Source organism: Adelges cooleyi, unplaced genomic scaffold (assembly GCF_023614345.1).
Source record: "Adelges cooleyi isolate 19-005CV unplaced genomic scaffold, UGA_ACOO_1.1 ACOO_flye_CR_arks_rails_tigmint_CR_PRNA_307, whole genome shotgun sequence".
In the NCBI taxonomy this organism is placed as follows: domain Eukaryota; kingdom Metazoa; phylum Arthropoda; class Insecta; order Hemiptera; family Adelgidae; genus Adelges; species Adelges cooleyi.
The window spans coordinates 1,292,403-1,315,113 of NW_026095978.1; the positions used below are offsets into that span (position 1 = coordinate 1,292,403).

Below are 22,711 nucleotides of genomic sequence, written 5' to 3' on the forward strand. Positions count from 1 at the left end.
TTCCATAGTGATAGTATAATCAATGTTTATTAATTGTATTAAGAAGCAGAAAAGATAAATGGTACATAATAATAGTATCTATAATATAGAAAATTGGGTAAGAAGTTGATGAGAAGTGTTATGGCCGATTGCAAAATAATAATAGGAAAATATACCTAATAATTTTATAAATATCTAAATAACACATCTTTTTTCACATATTGATATTGTGATTATGTACCTTAAAGGAAATGACAATAAGTATAGAAAGAAATCATCGAAATTATCATTTGTTAGAAATTCGCCAAAAACTGTAGCGGATCTTTTAATAATTTGAAGTTTAAAATTAAATAATATGCATTCAACTTGCGTTATACATTTTATTTCAACCTTATGTTTACACAAAATGTTAACGATTTATTTTCTTACATTATAATATACAATATATTTTCAACTATTTTTTATATAGTTTTCTATAATTTTCTATATTATCTTATAGGAAACAAGTTGTTTTTCATGTTGTAATATAAATTAATTGCAAACAACTGTAGGTATCATTCATTATTAAATTTTAACATTATACATTACAAAAACTACTATTACAGAAATATTATATTTATTTTTCGTAAATAAGTTGGGTTTTAAAAGTATTTTGTCATGTTATTTGTGTACTCAAATGTTTGGAACTATTTATTTTCTTGCATTGTAAAACCTAGTATCACAGTAAAATACCCAAAATACCAAAAAAACGTGAAAATACAAAGCTAAAATATCATAGCTCCCAATTATATGACAAAAATAATTAAATTTAGATTTTTTACATTATTGGATATAATATATATATAATTATTGAAACATCTAGTTTCTACCGTGCAAGAATTAAATTAGGTCAAACATTTAAATATAAAAAAACTGCAAAACAGAATATGTGCCTAAAAACAACTCGTTTTCGATAAAAAAAAAATAAGTAATAAAACTACACAAAATTGTTTTTGTAAAATAGGAAGATTCATGTAATATTCAAAGTTTGTGATACTTATAAGTCCTTACTATTTGTTTAAATTACAATAGTCGCTGTGAAAACGATAAATGATCTTACAAAACTTGCCTTATCTCACTCCACCAAGCACCTGCACACAATACATTTATAGTTACTATAAAATAACGTTCTACAATACATTCAAACACAAGCATCAAAACAAAATTCGCTATAACAATTTTGCTCGTATTTTCATTTATTTACACTGCCTCAATCAAAGCATATAACAATTTACTTTCAATTAAAAAAACTACAATAAAACTATTCACGTTTTCTTGTAAAAATTGAAAATTCTTATTATGTTAAAACATAATAGATTATAATTAAAATCCATTAAACAAATGCTCTGAATAAGTTAGAAATTTGAAAGTGATTTTATCAGAGAGGACTAGTACAGTAGAGTATAGGCACAATGGAATCAAAGCATAGAGGGGACGGAGAGGTCACAGGTCTATTGGAATTATTATAAAATGCATAAAATCACTTTCAAATAAACGCTTTGATACTTTGACCCTTGAAATATTATTTGTAAATTTCAACTCGATCCGACTCGTTTTCTCTAAATGATAGCCAGTAAAAGTTTTAACTTTTAACATCGTATGTTTTTTTTTCAAATTTTAACTGTGGGGAAGTAAAATATTTACAACATTAAACCCCTCTTTCCTCAAGTACCAAATAGATGGAATTTGTGATTTATAGAGTTGATACCCGAAGGAATTGGTCCAGTATTAAAAAAAATACAGTCTATACAGACAAAAAAAAAGCACACAACTGTCATTTTCGTTCACGTTCCTCAAAAAAAAGAATTCGTTAATTTTCCTCGTTCCTTTAAAAATAAAGGAAGCAGTTTTGTTATATCAAATGCATTAACTATAATCTTATGGTGAATTAATTAACATTTAATTTAAATAAATGTGTCTATTATTTCTAAAATACCACACACAAAGGCTAAAGTAACAAAAAAAAAGGCACCTTCAATAAACTTGAACGAAACAGTATAATACGTAGAACAAATACATTTTGCTCCATTAATAAATTATTAATAATGACAAAGAACAATTACATTTTATTTGTTCCGGGACAAATATCAAAGGAACGAGTTCCGGGTATTTGTTCCGGAACGAATATCTTGAGGAACGAGTTCCGAGTATTTGCTCCGGAACGAATATCTTGAGGAACGAGTTCCGAGTATTTACTCCGGAACGAATATCTCGAGGAACGAGTTCCGGGTATTTGTTCCGGAACATAAAAGAGAAATGAGTCAAATAGAAACGAATTCCGAACCCCTGCTATTCTATACCTACAACTATTATAGTATTTTTTCGAAAGTTGAAATAGTGTCATATTATTAATTTGTATTTTAGTTATTAATTTTTAAATTAATACAAAATCAGAAAAAGAACAAAACTAATGCACCAATAAATACCGATTTTGAATTACAAGTGATTTAAAACCCTTCAACATTATCGGTGTCAATATAATAATTTGATTAAAATGTGTACAACATATTACGGGAATAAAGATGGTACCTCGTAGAGATCGGTTTAACATAAATGTATATTATTTTTTTACGAAGAAAACTTTGTAAATAGTTTATTTACTTTTAATTTTCAGACATTAAGTGTGTATATTTTATTATTTTCACTTGATCAGATGGATATAAAAATTCAAAATAGACTGATTCAAGTTAGCTTGACACAATTAAATATTACCCAACTCGATTTTATGTTTGAAAAATAGTTCTAACGCGATTCTACGCAGTCCATGTTAATCTAGCCAGTTACATTAGCTTTATTGGGCTAGATCGGTCCAGGCCGTGTAGAATCGGACCGTAAAATTTTTTAATTACTAACTTAACATTCTTCTACCTCGAAAAAAGTAGGAATTACAATCTAATTCGAAATGTATATTACTATTTAACTATTCGAATCCTTAAAAATGAAGTATTCTAATCCAAATTACAGCCCTATTGGATATCTTGTATTCTAGTTAACACATTTTATAATTATTGTGTTCGTACATTCAGAGTCCCTTATTATCTTATATTACAATATAGTATAGGTTCAAACAAAAAACTTATTTTTCCCAAACAACAGAATAAAATCTATAAAATATTTTACTGTATAGTGTATACATAACTGTTCTTATAATGTTAAAACTCAAAAATGTGTGCCAACAGTTAATAGTCATTTGTTTACACTTCAACAGGCATTGTGAAAAATACTGTATTTTATGTAGTTTAATTTATATGATTACTGATTAAACACATAAGAGCCCTTTACATGTAGCTAAATCACTTAAGGGGTGAAATAAGATATTTTTATAGCTTTTTAAAAAAAAATTATTAAAATGTTTAATTCTAATTAGAGCCACTTTCGAGATAAATTCGAAGAGATAATCTATGCACTTAAAACCGGAGAGTAATTGCAGCAATTTTGTAGTGTCCATATTTTTATTTTTATTTCAACTACCAAAATGTTATAACTACAGTTAGTTGTATATTTCTTTTAGTCATACTATTAAATATTACATATGAAATTAATAGTAATTATTAATTAAAACTATAATATTATATAAAAATCAGAACAAGTATTCGCTATAACTTGTGTAAAGTAGAGTTCTACATTGCGTGCTTGTTTGTTAAAACATATAAAGGCAAATAACAAAAAAAAATGTATTTAAAAAAGACAACATGATATCTGAGAAAATATATAAACAGTGACAATAAAAATTCCAATCGCACCTACGACTCACAGGCTGTAATGCAGGTGTTGATGAAATTTGGTTCAGAGGCTCAACGAAAAATAATGTTATATTCAATAAAAATGTAGATTAATTTCATAGATACATTATTTCTACTGACCCCATATGTTTTATCAGCATTATAACGAATCATTTGTTGGAATTGAATTAACAATTATATACTTAGCTACGTATTCTGTGTGAAAGCTCAATTTGTCAGACTCATATTTAATACAAATGTTGAGTACAAGAAATTTGAATCACTGCAAAATATATTTATGAAGTTTCTTGTGGCTAGTGTAATATTTCAAATTTGTGACTTGTGTCGTTTTTTAAATGACTGATAAAATTACAAAATAGAAGCATCAAAGCGTTAATTTGAAAGTGATTTTATCCGAGAGGACTAGTATAGTAGAGTATTGGCATAATGTAATCAAAGCAATGAGGAAACGGAGAGGTCACAGGTCTACAAGAATTATTATAAATAAAAGTGATAAAATTGAATAAAATCGCTTTCAAATAAACGCTTTGAGTTTTCACACAGAATACGTAGCTAAGTATATAATTATTACATTTGATAAAAAGACAGTTTTGAAAAATCGGTGACCTAAGTCGTTTTTGAAATGGCCGATTCAATTTATTACTTTCTAACTTTCCTAGCTTACACTGTGCTTGGTTTAGATTGTACTGCCTTGAAAATACTAACTACCGATTTGCATCGAAGCGTTTTTTCGAAAGTGATTTTATCACTTTCAGATTTAAAAATTCCTTTAAACCGGTGACCTCCCCGTCCCCACTATGCTCCGTCGCCACTATGCCCCGACCCCACTGTACTGGTTTTTTTTTTTAACATTATGACATTGTGATGTAATGTTTTTGCAGGATTTAAATGTACAACTCCTTTTCTTTGCTTATCTTTTTCTCTTTCATCAGCGCAATACTCTTTGTTTCCTCTTAAATCCCGTATATGTTGAAGGCTTTTAAGGGCTCGTTTACTTTTCCTTCCCATGTTAACTTAATGAATTTAAAAAAAAAATATGCCTAAAATTAAAAATTAAAAAGTTAACTATGACACATGAAATACAACTCTAGACGTCAAACAACTTTATTACACCACATAACAATATGATTAATCCATATACACAACAATTTCCATGTATTTATAAAGCACATATATTAGATTAATAGAAGTCCTGATATTATTATTGTAATTTTCTTGACTTAAATACACATTTTTATACTAATGCAAATAATTTTTTTAACGTCATCAAAAACATGTCCATAAAAATTAAAATACATACCCATTTATAATAGAAGCATACCGTCAAACATAATTTATGATAGTATTAATAACAATAATTGCAGGTATATAACAAAGTTATCATAACAAAAAGTTGCACACGAGTATAAAATGAAAAGCTTACATAAATGTTAATATTTACCTGTAACATTTACAAAACAACAACAACTTATTACATAGATTAATTTCTTTATTGTCAAGTAATACCCCAAAAAATTACAGTACACAAAAGTACCTTTTTTTGTAAATTTCTTAAATGAAACTATCAGTTCTTACATTCATAGTTCTTTTACTATAGCCAGTAAAAGTTCTAACTTAGAAACTCGTACGGTTTTTTTTTTGTTTTTTCAACTTTCGCCTGTGAAGAGTTAAACTTTTTCAACTTTTACCCCCCCAAAGTACCAACTAGATGAAAATTGCGATTTATAGAGTTGCTATTCGAAGGAATTTGTCCAGTATTAAAGAAGTTACAGTGTATACAGATAAAAAAAAAACACACATCAGAGTAAAACCAATACCTTCTCGCTTTGCATCGAAGCTAAAAATGTAAAAATACTAGAAATACACTTTTTTCATATTTTTCAAAAAAAAAATCGTTCTATTGAAAATAAAGAAGATTGTAATGAGGTAAGTATCTTTATCGTTTTATATTTTGTTTCATCACTCCAATTTTTAGTAATTTGGTTTATTTTGTAAAACAAGCAATATAAAAGCAATACGAAATTGTTTAGATATTGTTGAAAAATTATACAATTTTTTCAATACTCCCAAACGAAATCATGTGTTATTATCTACTATCGAAAACAGTAATGTTGATCAAAAAATAAAAACATTAAAAAGGCTATCTGCAACTCGATGGGTGCAAAGATACGATGCGATTCATGATTTCATTGACCTTTTTAAGTTTGTAATAGAAGCTTTAGAATGAATATCAGATTGGAAAGATTCGTCTGCTACGGATGCATCAATAATTCTAAAAACAATGGACTCTGAATTCCTAATTTCAGTTAATATTGTTCAGGTAAAAACATTTTTAATTAAAAAGAAGGTATCTTAAGTCTATTGCAATTACCTGATGTATTTTTTCAGCTAATGTTTTCATTTGGCTTACCGTTATGTAAATAATTACAAAAAACCAAAATTGACTTAAAAGAAGCCATTGATCTCGCACAAGATACTGTCAATGAGTTATGTACATTATTGTTAGTTACATACTGTTATGTTTATTACAAAAAAAGAGCTATGTACATTATATTATATTATATTACAAACAAAATAAATGTACTTAAAAATTAAGTAGTTTGTATTTTTGTGTGTACAAAAATGTCTATCCCCCTCTAAGACAAATTCCTAATTACGCCACTGTTGATTATTAATAACACCATTAAACATTGAGTACGCGTCTCCATGCAGCTAATGCACCTTGGGTCTGGCCACCCATCAAAATACACATAATACGCTTAACTCTAAGCAATCTAACACGTATAATTGCCGTTGTTGTGTTGACAACACAATATCAACAAACAATAAAATGTTCACTGTACCTTTAGTGTACAAGATTGCTCATTAAATAATCTCAACAATAAACTCACCAAATGTGATGTCTTTCCTTTTTTTATAAACGTCTTGTTTATTACTTTAACATTTGCCAATTTGTTGTATAATAATGACATAAATAAATTACAAAAATCGTAATGTACAATTCAATAATAAAATAACAAAAAACCAAACAACATTGTGTGATAAGTGCGGTTTTTTGACTGACTTGAACTACCCGTTCATCATAACAGCTCCGCATCGGACGTCCGGCTATTACGCTGACGCGCCGTTGCCAGTGTCGCCAATTGTTTTCGCCGACAATAAATTTATACTTTATAGGTTTTATTTTGTTGATACGATTTTAAACGTTATCGATTTTTTCCGTTCAACGTTAAAAAGATTTAAAACGTTATTGAATTTTTTCGTTTAACGTTTATAGTATTTATAACGTTACGAATTATTGAGTTTAACGTTATGTATTTATTTTTATTTTGCATCTTTTAATTTTTTTGATAAAAGTAATAAAAGAACCTCCACTGTGATTTTTTTGTTAGCATCTAATACTTATTTTTATCATTTAATATTAACTCATATTTTCAAATACTTATTTACGAAGTTACCATGTATTTTTTTAGGATAAACTAAAAACAATGACAACAAATTGTGTTTCTAAAAATAGGCCACTATCTACAATATTTAAAATCAATTTTTTTATACAATTTACATCATAACTAAATATTGCGATATACGCCTGTATATCTTGGTGGAAGTTAGTATTTAAGTAGAAAATAAAACACAACAATAATATGTTTGAACACAATACTATTGAACATAAAAACACACAGTATAATATATATATACAACGTACGTTACAATTATAACAGCAGCCGTAATAGACTGGTAAAACCAACACCTTAATACTATGTCTTATATATGATATATTCTAGGTTACAGATGTAATTGGTCCTTGTATAAAACTACTTAAATATTACTCAATGATTTCTTCAGTGTACACATATAATACCATATAAGGTTATATAATATTTATTACTTATATTCCATGACCCAAATAAACAATATTAATTATATTCAATACACCCCCTTAATTAATATTCCCTTAAATTAACTTATTCTACTGTGATATCTTCTGTATTCCGATGCTTGATCGAATCATCCCAAATCTGTCCTTTGGAAGTGCTTTTGTAAAGATATCTGCCAACATTTCTTCTGTGTTTATGTATTGAACTTCGAATTGACCTTCCTCATATTTTTCACGAATGAAATGGTATCGTACATCGATGTGCTTGGTTTTTCGATGAAACTCCGGATTTTTAACTAAACGAATGGTACTTTAATTATCAATGAATAATATAGGTTTATCATACATATTATTATTAGTGAGTTCTCGTAAAAAACTTTTAAACCAAATTAGTCCTTTCGTAATGTCCGACGCTGCAATGAACTCCGCTTCCGTACTGCTAAGAGAGACCGTTGCTTGACGTTGAGCTTGCCAAGAGATTGTAGATGAACCCAACATGAATAGATGTCCGGAAGTTGATCTCCTTGTTTCTAAATCTCCAGCATAATCAGAATCTGTAAATATTCTTAAATCTAAATTATTATCAGATTTATACACCAATCCATAATCAATTGTATGTTTAACGTAACGTATAATGCGTTTAACCATCGACCAATGAGCATTAGTTGGTTTTGTCAAAAATCGTGATGCAAAATTAACTGCAAATACCAAATCTGGTCTTGTTAATTGTGACAGGAATAATAAACTTCCCACTGCTTCTCGATACGGTACTTGACCTTCTTTAAGTACTATCGAATCCATGTGAACATCCAATGTCGTTGATTTATCAATGGGTATTGAGATATCCTTTGCATCTAACATGTTAAATCGTTTAATAATATTTCTAGAATAATTAGTTTGATTAATAAATAATGATCCATCATCTAATTTCTTAATTCCCATTCCTAGAAAATAATCTAAGTTAACATGTTTAACTTCAAATTCTTTTTCTAATTTAGACAATAATACCTGTATTTTTGTTTTATTGACTGACGCAATAAGACCATCGTCAACAAAAATAGCTAAAATCAATTTTTCATTATTATCATGATTAGTGAAAACACACGAATCATATTTACTTTGATTTAAATTGAATTGCAAAAGGAAATTCTTAAACCGTGTATTCCAACACCGTGGAGATTGTTTCAATCCATATAACGACTTACGTAATTTGCAGACCCGTCCTGAATTGTCGTCATATCCGATCGGTTGTTCCATATACAGTTCGTCTTCTAACATACCATATAGAAATGCTGTACGAATATCAAATTGGCATAATTCCAATTTCTGAGCCGCACTAATGGCTAAAATTGTTCTAATAGATTCAAATCTAACTACAGGTGAAAATGTTTCGTTATAATTTATCCCATATATCTGTCGAGAACCGTTAACAACTAATCGAGCCTTAAATCGATCAACCTGCCCGTTACCATTGTACTTGATTTTGTAAACCCATGAATTATTTAATACTTGCTTTCCTTCTGGAGTTGGCACCAACGTCCAGGTGTCATTAGTATGCAATGAATTTATCTCGTCGTCCATGGCTAAAATCCAATCATTTTTATTCTGACAGCTCACAGCTTCTTTATAGTTAATCGGTTCTGTAATACACGACGTAATACATGCATATCTGGCCGGTTTACGCAATTGACCTCGATTGCGAAGATTGTAACTTGGTAGTTCTGTTGGCATGACTTCTAGTTGTTTTTCTGGTTGTACCTCTACCGCCTGAGATGTTTCTTCGTCGACATTATAATCTTGACTTACACTTTCGCTAAATGTTAATTCATTAGTATTTATTTCTTTTTTAAACACAACAGCTCTATAACCTCTTATAGTTTTAGTTTTTGGACAATAAGCCCTGTACCCACGTTTATCTAAAGAATACCCGACAAAAATACACAATTTACTTTTAGCGTCCCATTTTCGTCTCTTGGCCTTTGGAATATGAACATACATTTCTGTTCCAAATACCCTTAAATGCCTTATATCTGGTTCTTTGTTAAAATAAAGCTCATATGGACTTTTACCTTCAACAGTACTCTTACCAGTAAGATTGAGTACATACACTGATGTATTAACTGCTTCTGCCCAAAATGATAAGTCCATCTTCTTTGAATGAAGTAATGTTCGTGCTGCTTCCACAATAGTTCTCATTTCACGTTCCGCCCCAGAATTTTGCTCTGGTGTGTACGCTATTGTTTTTTCATGCCGAATGCCATATTTCTGCAAAATACTTGTTACTTCTTTAGAAATAAACTCTAAACCATTATCACTTCTTAAAGCTTTTACTTTATTCCCAGAATCATTTTTAACAAATCTTATAAATAACTCTAATTTAGTTTTGACCTCATTTTTATTTTTCAAGCAAAAGACCGTCCGATAATGTGTGTAATCATCCTTGAACAATAAAAAATATCGGGACCCGCCCAGAGACCTGTTTTCCATCGGTCCGCATAAATTAACTCTCCGGTTTTACCCGATGTAGTCGAACGACTCTTAAATGGCTTTCTCGTTTGCTTCCCAATAACATAGTCACCGCAAAAGAACTGCTTCCAATCACCGCTTACATTTATATTATGTTTTAGCAAACAAGATTTTACGTACTGTTTACATTGATGCCCTAGTCGTTCATGCTAAAGTTGAATGGAATCCGCGATTGCCGCATTCACTTCCATTTGTCCGTTACCTTGCTCGGTCAATGTCATGTCGTAGGCTATTTGCTGTACAATCTCAATGTTCATATTGTATAACCCGTTTTTGCGTTCACCAGTGCAAACGACCTTATTGTTTTTCAAAAAAATACATTTTTTACTGTCTGATTCCATTGTCAAACCTTTATCTAATGCTTTGCCCGTACTAAATAAATTATACTTTAAATTTGGTACATATAACACATAAGACAAATAATTTGTATTCATGTTATTTCCCACATAACATATTATGTTTATATTACCCGAACCTTCTGCCTGTAAATTTGTACCGTCGCCAATCCTTATTTCCACTGGCGACCTGAATTTTTTATAGTTCACAAACCACTCTCTGTTGCTTGTCATGTAATCAGTAGCCAAATACCATTGATTCTCTTTGCGATCAGTAACCAAAGATTCACTATAGAACGCTTGACCTGTTAAACTTGTACTTGGCGAATCTGATTTCGCCTCACCCTGATCCTTCTGGTACTTCTGATACTTCCTGCAGTCTTTCTTGAGATGACCTAGTTTCTTGCACCAAAAACAGGGACCTATCTTTTTAGTATTATTATTACTAAAATTACGTTCATTACCAACATTACCACCATTCTTCTTAAAAAATTTCTTTTGAAATCTTTTGACAGTCAAAGCATTGGATTCCTCTGCTTCAACTTCTGAACCTCCTTGAGACATTCTCGATTCTTCTATTAACAACCGAGATGTAAGTTCATTTAAATTTTTACTTGCTTGAGGTACACTGTCCCATGCACTGTAAAAATGTTTATAAGATGGCGGTAAAGTCATAAGAATTTTAGTTAGCAACATATTGTCAGAGATTTTCTCTCCCGATTGAGCAAGTTAGTTTTGAAGATTCTGTAGTTTACTGATATGCGTCGAAATGTCATCTGTAGGCTCTTTTACATAACTGAAAAATTTATTTTGTAATAAATGTATACCTGCTTCAGATTTTTGCTCGTAGATACTTAATAATTTGTTCCACATATCATATGCTGTACTACAATTTAGCAAATATTGTAACGGTCCATTTTCCAATGACGTGACGATTAGTCTTTGACATTTACTATCATCCCTTGACCACGCTATTCGTTCTAACTGAAACCTTTTCTTGGCATCCTCTTCTTTCTCGGAGGTTGCTATTGTATATACTGGCTTTTTATAATCTCCTGTAATTATACCGCTTATCTCAAATGAATTAATTATTACCTTCATTTGAAATTTCCAAAGTGTCCAGCCTTCCGAGTTACTCAGCTTTGTAATCTTCAGTGACTCGTCCATAGTTAAAAGATAACGTACTTAAAAATAGTACTTACTGAACAATTGGAATAAGTGAATTTTAACTACATAAAATACTTAGTCTTCTGATGCTTCACTGTTGTGCCTGAGACTATGTGTCTGGGCCAATAACCTTTTGCGATAAACGCCTGTATATCTTGGTGGAAGTTAGTATTTAAGTAGAAAATAAAACACAACAATAATATGTTTGTACACTATAAAAACACACAGTATAATATATATATACAACGTACGTTACAATTATAACAGCAGCCGTAATAAACTGGTAAAACCAACACCTTAATACTATGTCTTATATATGATATATTCTAGGTTACAGATGTAATTGGTCCTCGTATAAAACAACTTAAATATTACTCAATGATTTCTTCAGTGTACACATAAAATACCATATAAGGTTATATAATATTTATTACTTATATTCCATGACCCAAATAAACAATATTAATTATATTCAATACTAAAATTAAAAAATAAATATTTGAGTAGTTGAAAAAAAAATGTTCACATCACATTTGATTATTTATATTCTATAATTTGATTTTGTTTTCCTTAATACTTCAAATTTTAAGATCAATACTTTAAAATCTTAATATAGTTTTATACTTGAATGGACTATATATTTTATAACAATAACCATTTTTAAGATTAGGATGAAATGTGTCTAATAAAAGTTAAAACGATTTTCCTAAGTCTAAATATAATGCATATGACAAAAAGTCAGAGGTCGGCATATATTTTCTTGTTTTTTAATTTTTATAATATACAACTTTAAAGCTCTGTAGTGAATGAACTATACATATAAGATAAAGTTCTGAAACTCTCCATTACACTTCCACGTGCCAAAGGGATTTTAGGAGCCTAAACAACAAAATCCGTTAATCGGTTTTGGAGATCTGTAAATAGTAAGAAAAATAGCTTAAATTGACAATTTTTTTTAACTGTTAAAAACCTAAACAATTTGTTTAATTTTTAAATTCGTATTTTGAATCTTCTTGACAAGCCTTTCTAATGAGCTTTAAAACAACTTACTATATTTTAAAGTTAAAGGAAAGTTGAAAATTATGCGTTAAAAGATCGTAACACGCTGACTTTTTTCAAATTTAAATAATAACACATAAAAATGTTCTCGAATATTCTAGCTCACAATTTCCCGGTAAATCCTTTATCTTATCAGATGTTATAACCGGAAAAAACCACTGCCGTGATAAACAACACCCTAGACACGTTTCTATATAACTGGTATAGTAAAGTGATTCTACATTATTTTATCGCTCTACAGTTTACATCGAACAATAAAATTTACTGCAAAGATAAAATAATTTCCCAATACGTAGTATTCATGTGTTGCGATTTCATACAAATTACACATACTTAATTATAGACCACAAAAAACCAAACATTTGATCATGTAGAGTCTATTTGGAGTAATTTAGTTTTTGGTACCTATAATAATATTTTTTTTTGTTACAACATTTTATATCGTTCATCCGTTATTGTTTTCGTTATGTTATTTGAATCTTTTCGTTTATCGTTTTTTTGATATGTTTAACGTTTTTATATTTTTCGTTTATCAAAACGTTTTGGTTATTGTTTTATTTTTAGAATAAGCGTTTAATGTTTTTCGTTATGTTTTTGGTTATCCATTTCAATCGTTTTTTGACAAGTTTAACGTCATAATCATAACGTTATAAAAACGTTTTCGAGCCCTGTGTAAATGGCTATATTACTACCATTTATCTTCAAACTAAATTTATGTTTTTACAATAATTATTTTATAAAAGCTATAATATTATTACATATTAATAATGTTTTTTTCCTAAATGGATATTGCTACATACAGATCTTATTAGTGTTTAATCAGTAGTTTTATGTATTCTATTATTTCACAGCGACTGTTACAATGTAAACAATGGACAAAAGTATTTTAGTATCATAAAGTTTCGACATTATTATAGTTCTTTTACGAAAACATGTTTTTTTTGTAAATAAATGGCTAATACCTACCTCGTACAATCTTTTAAGTTAACATTTAAAAAACTCATATTTTACTAATATATGTATTTTAATGTTTTTATTATTGGTCAAAAACGTTGACAATACATTTATTATATAATATAGGTGATCAACTTATTGTGAACCAATTGTGAATAATTAACTTACACAATAATAAACTTATTGTAAATAATTATCTCACTGGGTTTAATTAATAATTTAATTTAATTTTCCATACAGTTTTTACACAATGTTATCTCAACTTCTTCCATATTTTGTTTTGGTTTTTACCCCCTCCAAATTTAGATTTGTTGATAGCAACTTTTGAAACTAAAATAGTAACGCATACATTTCACTATCTTTTTTTTTGAGAATTCTGTACTAAAAAAATTAACTGGTCGATATAGAGTTTTGAATAAATATTGTTAAAGTTATAAAAGTTTAAAAGTTAGGATAATAGGGGAAGTGCGGTTGGGAAATGCACACAGATAAAAATAATACTACACTCCACCCTTTCTCCTGCCAGTCAAAAGTTGTATTATAATATCAATTTAAAAAGTTAATGAAATATATGCGCCACCATTTAAGTTTCAAAAGTTGCTATCAAAAAAACTAAGTTGGGAGGGTTTTTAAAAAAATATAAATAAATAAAAAATTGAGATCCCATTGCATGAAAACACTATTAAAAAAAAAAATCTTATTTAACCCAGTGAGATATTGAGTGGTTAACGATAAGTTGATAACCTTGTATTATCACATAACATAATTATATTAATAACGTTAGTTCATAAAAACACATGCAGAACCCTTATATGTTTAATCATTAACATAATATGCTATCAACTTGCGGTATAATTTTAAAAACAAGTTTCAGATCCAAAGCCCGAAATCTAGGTCCAAAATTGAGTACTTTCGCTCCTCATAGGAAAGTGGTTTATGATATTTTGCTGGAATTTACGAAACATGTGCAAATGATAAAAAAAAATATTCTACAAAAGTTTAAAGATATTTCGACTATATTACAAAAAGTTATAGCGTTTAAATGTTTAGCCCTATTAATATTAAGTTAATTGTATCTTTCATAAGCAACTTGTCTAAAATTAAACTTGCTAAAATTAGCATAACTCACAAAAAGTCATGACAGATTTTTACCTAAAATTACAAAAATAGAAATGTAAGGGCCGAAGGCAGACATTTATAGGCCACTTTACCCGGTTACCAATGGCTATTTACCGATTAGTCTGTGTTGTGTTATGATGTAGATAGCTCTACTGGAGGTGTAAGGGTTCAACTGATTAAAATCAGAGAGCTATGATTTGCGAAAATGTGTAGGTTGTGTACATATGTGGATGTGTAGAGAAACTTATAAACTAAAACAAATTGCCGACTCAATTAAATAATTAAAAATAATAATATTTTCAACAATAATTTGAAAATTATCTCGGTTATCGTTTGCACGAATTGTTTTGTAAGTTAAAAATTGTGTACATAGCCCTCCGCTGAGATTCCGCCTTTACTATTACTCATACTACTATAATATTAAGTAAATATAATATTATACTCTACTTGGTATTAAGCTTCAGAATATTGTAAATATGTTATTCATAACGAAAAATGACAAATTTTGCTTGTGTTAACAAATTTGCATAAACAATTCTGCAAAATAAAACTAGATTTTTATTGTTTCGGTCGGCAATATATAAGCTATTCGATCAGTCGTAAAAAAACCATTACAGCAGCCAGTATAACTATCATTGCACTTATTTGGTAAGTAATATACGAAATTGTTTTCTTATATTTACTGGTTTTATATATTTCCTAAGTATAGAATGTATTAAATGTATACGAAATAACACTTTTTAATATAATTACTTTAGAAATCACTTTTTTTTTTTAATTTTCTTAATCTTTATTAGTATGTACAATAAGTAAAATGGCTTGTTTTTTTTTTTTACAAAGCTGGACGACTTGAGTGAAGGGGGCGACCAGTGACACTACTTTAGGTGTAAAAAATCACTTAGACTATTTAAATAATATTTTTAAAAATTATTTGAATACATTTTTAAACGAAGAACTTTTATTTAAATAATTTGTTATCTAGATGATTATTCAGATATATTTTAATAAAATTCTGGTTATAACTACGCATAGCATAGTACTATAGTAGGTACTGCAGGCGTTTATTTGAAAGTGATTTTATCCTAGTAAGTCAGTACAGTGAGGTCGAGGCATAATAGGATCAGAGCAGTAGGGACGGAGAGGTTACAGGTCACAGAAAAACAAAATGTATTTTTAAGTAGCAGATTTTGTTGTTATTGTACAGTAAAAATTTCAGTTCCCTAGATCTAACTTGAAAAATTGTTATTTAATCGCGGTTTTTAGATTTCAGACCACTGTGGTCTGTACGTATGTGTTAGCGAGTTAATGAAAAGCTAGTTAAAAGTTAATGAATTGTATATTTTAAAAGTTGTTATCAAAAAATATAACTATTTTATATAATAAGCTAGTGAATAATTCTAATGAGTTGTCATAGTGTAAACATTTCTAATTTTTAAGTGTTATTACATTTATTTGATTTTATAGAAAATGGTTAACGATACTATATTCTTAGGCTACCAGAATGAATACATATAACGTGTTTAATGTAAGCAAACAAAATCCGCCTTGACATAATTAAGAGGCCTCTACATCTGTGTAGTTTCCATCGAAAACAACTCTATTTAATTCAACCATATTCTGAAACGCGCGAAACGACAGTAAATTTTAAAGCTAGTAAACATACTTTGTCAATAATTGTTATTAAATATTTTCTGTAATCGTATCTCGTGGTTAAGTATTCTTTGAATCGATGTAAGACACCATGATTTTTTATCTGCATGGCTATAGCAGCAGAAGTTTAAACTTCACACCTGACTAATGTAAATAAGTAAACACAATGAAAAAAAAATAATCCTGCTTAAAGTTAAAGAATTTACATAGGGAAATCTGCAATAAATATTTAGATTTTATTTTAAGTATAAACGATCTAAACGCTTTAATGCCAATTTTTATCGTAGTCATTATTTACAAAAACAAAAAAAAAATTGTTCGTAGCTTCTTGCTGCTTTGTTTATGTTAAATGTTTCCATCTATACCACGTATATTGTAAATGGACATCTACATATTATAATATTATTTATTACTATATGTTGCTGGCCTAATACAAGTGATGTATAAAGTTATGAGATTTTATTGTACTTAGAATCTATGTGAATTGTTTTTTTAGTAGTTTAGTGTAGGACTTTAAGCACTTGTTTAGCTGTATACCATAGTATACTTATACCTATGATACTATTTGAGCTCCTCCTCCATACGTAGAAACTCTAATATTATGTTTACATACTGAACACAAAAAAACCATGTATTTTTAAAACAAGTGTTTTCCACTAGCTGAATCATAGCACCAGAAATTGTTAGATACTACTCATATTATTATTATTTAAGTACTTAAAAAATAGTTATCCAAAACTTGTTATCGGCCAGTCATTTTTAGTACAATATTATAAATTTAAAAACTTTTTTAGAAACGTGCTTTTCTAAAAATAGTAAAATGTGAACTAAAAAAAAAAAAAATTACTACAAGAACAATTTACCAGTCAATTGTAGCACATTTTATCTAAGATTTCAGTTACTTTGAAAACAACCGAAAATTAACTTCAATTTTAAATAATGTTAAACATATTTACTTTTTGACTAAAAAGAAAAGCATGGACCCTATCAACTAAGTCCCTAATAATTTTATCAGTTAACATTTTACTTAATGTTTTATATTGTAAGTTTTTTTGTAATTTAAATTTGATTTAATATTAGTGTGTGTCACATACATTTCATAATACTTTACTCATTGCATATTATAAATTTATCTATATTTATATTTTATTGTAAGTATACCTTCGTCTAATATAACATATTTTAATTTGTATTATTATTTGCAGACAAAAATGAAAGTAATCTATGTGTTAATGTACTGTGTTTTTTTAAACGTTTTGACAAATGCGGGTATGTAATTCGTTTTTACAAGTATCTACTTAAGGTATTTAGTTTAGATTTAAAAAAAATTAAACAATATTCAATATTCAACTTTTTTACAGATATAGCAGAAAAAAGAAAGATGCTTCATACTACAAGTCAGTACATTTTTTGTTTACAAAATATTATTTTAAGTTTTACGACTTACAGTTTTTATATATAATTTATTACAGACATACTCATCGAAATACATATTGGAAAAGGTAAGACATACTTAAAATGATTAATACTATGAATTGAATGGTTTTTTTTGTACTTGCCATTTGCCTGACTGTAAGGTAATTTATATTTATGAACTATAATCATATAAAAATGTTTTCATTTATTGGCCTTTGTGTGTATTGTATTTATAAAAATGGGGGTTTTCCGAAGATCTCTAGGAATTCTCAACAGTGGTGAAGTCGAGGTTTGATGAGGATAGTAAGCTTAAATAATGTAACATGTATTGAGAATATTTCTCAAAAGAGTCTCCCACTCGAAATATATGGTTACATTATAATAATTCAGTTTGTACAATATTATTGATAATCTAGAATAGATATTATAGAATAATTGTGTCATAAAATTCCAACATGGTTGAACACTCAAAGGATGGACATTGGACACTGATCAAAATTGACACGTTAAAGATACTTATCACACAAAAACGAGTCGGCCATCTTCCAAATATGCTATCACCAAATAAATTATATATAACTATACATTATATTTTTAGTTGTATATAGATATAATTTATTATGATTATAGCATATTTGGAACATGGCCGTCATTTTTTGTTTACATTGTTAAGTGACTCTTCTGCTTTAATCTATTCTGTGGTTAAATGGGCCACGTTAAACTCAAAATGTACTTCTGTTCAGAACATTTTTATACATATTATGTCGAATTAAAATTTCGAAATTTGATTTTTTTAATTTAATTAATTTATTTATTTCAGGGACCCTTTGGAATATAATAAAACATTTTGCTTGTATTATTGATTTCTCAATGGGTAACTATTATTACACAACAAAATCGATTAAGTATGCTAGTAGAAGACATTTTTTGGAAATTATACAATAATTGCAAAAACAATTTATCGATGCAACTTTACGAGTGATATAAATATTAAATTTAAATCACTCAATATTTATTTGTAAATGTAACTTCATTATTATTATTAAACATGTAATTCTACCTTGACTTCCTCCTTTAAATTTATAATTGAACGTGAAATTAAGTCTAATATCATTTAAAAATACATTTTTTATCAATTTTAATTTCAGATCAATTGACTTTTATGTTTGCAATACCTGGTAATAATTGAAAATATTTCAATATAGTTGTTGGTTATTCACAAGAATAAAACGATTCGTTTTAATTTCAGAAAAAAATTTTGATAACGACCGTGCTAAACGTAATTCATTTTTCATATTAGTAATATATTACACACGGCTTTTACATGAGTTTTTAAATTATGAGAAAAATCATATGTTCATCAAGTGTTCTAAATTGAATCGATTGTTTATGGAAGGGGTTTAATCCAAAACTACTTTACCAATATATATATATATTATATATTTATGAGTTTTAACCGTATATAGCCACAGAAAATATTTATAAAAAAATATCTAGTTATTTTTTCCGCTTAACGGAAATACATTGAATCGCGGAAATATTTTAGCATTACGGGTCCGTATAACCATAACGATTGTTTTATTATGAGGTACAATTAATATCACTATACCTCTATCTTTATGATGATGACGCGAAATCGTAACACGATTTTTCCACGCAGATTTCGGAATGACCTATGACATAATAATATGTCATATTAATTGATGTTTCTATTACAGACCTTACTGAAGATGATGTAGCAGCTCAAGGTAATTACTAGGGGTTACGGTTTTAAACGGGTACCCGTGTTTGCTACCCGGGTATTAAGAAATTAAGAACCCGGGTACCCGGGTAAATAAAAAACCGGGTACCTGGGTAATTAAAAATACCTTACTGAAGATGATTTAGCAGCTCTAGGTAATTACGCATTATCCGACAGTTGTAAATAGCGCTTAAAATCTAGATGGTCATTCGAAATTTATTTTAAGTCAATCCAGGTTTCCGTAACGTAATGAGAATAAACTGTTAGAATGAAAACGTTCATTTTACAAGCTTATAATAAACTAAACATAACATTATACAAATATTTGTTCGACCACCTTACGTTCATTTATACGCTATATATTTTAACGTTCAAAAACCTTTACCTCCAACCGAACACAAAAAATTGTACTTTCATTGAACTTTTAAACTTAGAACGTTACACGTTTTAACATCAAATCCCGTTACCCTATTTACACAAATTTAATAAACAAATCATTTTTATACGTTCAGTTCAGTTAAACGATTTTTGAAGTTAAAACGTATGACCGTCATAGGTCTTTAAAATCCCTAAAGAAGAAGAATAAAAACTAATATCAGCTAGTAGAATGGCTTGTATTCACTTGTCGAAATTTGTGAGTGATATTTATTTCTATTGACACTTTAATTGTCAGTGAAAAATTATGCAAGTAATTGTAGTTGCCGCGTATCTTCTTACTATAATAAAATATCGCACAAAGTATTAATTAAACTACTACTCATTAAAGTTTCTACTTTTTCTTCATTTTGGTCACCGTAACTAGATAGCTTGTTGTTTTATTATAATAACATACTAGTCGAATAAAATACTATATGGTTGAAAAATAAAAGATTTTTCGAATAACCTTTTTTTAAATAGACACCATGTAAACGTATAATTCCAATAAAAACATATTTTAACGATTTGTGTAATTGTTTAACTTGTGTTTTTCAAATAATGTAGTTTGTAATTTTGAAATTTCACCGTGTTTACTAAAGTTACAGAATTATTTATACTTTGTTTAACACATTTATTGAATTTATCAGCTCGTAGTGATAAATCTATACAAGATCTTGGAGATGCACGAAGAAAAATGTTAGACCCAGTTTTAGCATTGTTAATAATCAATATTATGAGCAGTAAGTAATAAACTAATAAAAAAACTAGTTGTGTCACGGAAAATTGCATAGTCGGACCAACAAACATTACAGTTAACACTTTAAAGTTAAAATAACTACATAAATAAATCGTCCAACTAATTTTCTAGTTAATGAAACTACAAATTAGTTCAAAAAGTTATTTAATACTTATTCCACCATTACAGTTTTTTATTAGGTTAATTATCCGTACCTTAGAGCAAAAGTGTAATTAGTAAAAAATTTCTATTTTCCGGGTGTTTGATTCACCTAGATTTAAATCGCACGCTCTATTTACTGTCCTACATGACGTTTGAACTCTTAGATGAGTCCATCTAAGTTTATTTATTTTAAATAATTAGTAAGTTACTTATTAATTAGAGGTTTAGAGGTGGACGTTTAAGAACAAACGAGTGCCAAGGATGTAAGTGAAAATAATAGAGGAAATGCATGATACAAGAGTGAAGAGTGTGTGTGTGGAGAAATGGAATATTTTAGTCAAAAGATATACAGCGGGAGGTGCCTTTGTGTATGATGTTTACGGAGGACGTTGTGGGAAAGTCCGAAACAATTGGCTGAGAGACTTGAAAAGTGGAGAGAAGCGCTTGAAGACAAAGGACTAAGGATTAGCCCGAGTAAAACGGTGACAATCTTGTTTAATTTTGGAGAATGTTATAGGGTAAAACAGGTAATGCAGTTGGATGATGATGAAGTGTGTGAATTTGTAGGTTTAGGAAAAAAAAAGTTTGTTATTATTAATTTATTAATAAATAATTTAATTTTTCTCTCTCCTGTAAAAATAACATTTTGTGACCCAATACACTTTTTCTCTTGAGTGATGATATCAGATTAGCCTTAATTTTAGTTAGTCCAAATATGTATTATTTTGTCAGTACAGCAAGCTGAATTTGGCTAACTTTTGAAACTTTTTTTTTAGACCCAAGGAGTCACAAAATTGATTTTAAGTACACATGTCGAACCATAGGATTGTTCTGGAGTACAAGAATTCCAGCAAGTTACATAAACACTGCAATTGTTTTAGAAGACGATACTTGTGTCATACGCCATGGAAGGTTAGACAGGAAGTCATTCCAACGCTTTGGGCTTGATATACATTATGTGGACAACAGCGACCATAGCGATACAGGAAACAGCATAGTTCATGATTTAACGATATTATGAGCATAAATATTTTCTATTTTCTCAGGTTTATTTAAATAAATGATACATAAATTATAATGTACGTCTGTTATTATATTTAAATTTTTTTTTGCGTGCCTCACTAATATCAAAATTGTTAAATAATTTAACCTTCTGCAAAATAAAACGATTTTACTCGCTATTATAAACTATTTGATTTATTTCAGTCATAATTTGTATTGGCTTAATATACAGGCTATTTAGGGCCTTTGTCGGGACCACTACTCCTCTCCGTCCACCCCATCGGCCGACATTGCTTCACAATTATTTAATCTTAGTAATTTTAAGTCCTTACATTTTTATTTTAGTATATCCATTTTGTCACTTCTCGGACCATTTGCTTGTAATAACAAAAAATTAAAAGAAGTGAGAAAAGTAATATCGATGTCTGTGGAATGAGGTACATTTGAGTGTATTGATCAGTTATACGTTAAAACGTTTCATTTGAGTTTTTCCGTTTTGTTTGTTAAATGTTTATTTATTACATATAATATTATTTCCATTGTTTTAAACACACATGAGTCTACTATATGAATTCTCCAAGAAGAAAGTCAACACTTTTTATGAATCAATAATTTAAATAACACACTTTATTCATCACAGTACACATATCAACACCTCTCGTGTAGACCGTCACATAAGGACTAGCTGGGTTACGACCATGAAATGACATGGGTAGAACCGGTGGGTTAGATAGTGAAGCCAACGTTGCTAACACCACATGCCTTGTTCTGGTCCAGTGACGGTCTTGG

General features: G+C 28.8%; 1 protein-coding gene and 1 long non-coding RNA gene across 9 annotated transcripts in view; both read left to right on the plus strand.

The window, feature by feature from the left end:
* The first annotated feature begins 15,301 nt into the window (after positions 1-15,301).
* Positions 15,302-22,711, plus strand: part of LOC126839697 (uncharacterized) — a 145,329-nt gene continuing 137,919 nt past the window's right edge. For 2 of the 8 annotated variants that reach the window (XM_050575113.1, XM_050575111.1), the window contains exons 1-6: positions 15,308-15,446; positions 17,654-17,717; positions 17,810-17,845; positions 17,921-17,950; positions 18,685-18,738; positions 19,013-19,042. In XM_050575113.1, the coding sequence (XP_050431070.1) occupies positions 17,660-17,717; positions 17,810-17,845; positions 17,921-17,950; positions 18,685-18,738; positions 19,013-19,042 (208 nt within the window). In that variant the 5' untranslated portion in view covers positions 15,308-15,446; positions 17,654-17,659. Of the gene's footprint in view, positions 15,447-17,653; positions 17,718-17,809; positions 17,846-17,920; positions 17,951-18,684; positions 18,739-19,012; positions 19,043-19,113; positions 19,144-22,711 lie in introns of all 8 variants that reach the window. The other 6 variants (XM_050575110.1, XM_050575108.1, XM_050575109.1 and 3 more) reach the window with 6 other exon arrangements.
* On the plus strand, positions 19,580-21,711 carry LOC126839700 (uncharacterized). The gene is made up of 3 exons (XR_007685960.1): positions 19,580-19,612; positions 20,670-20,762; positions 21,697-21,711. It is a non-coding gene; the product is annotated as an uncharacterized LOC126839700 (long non-coding RNA).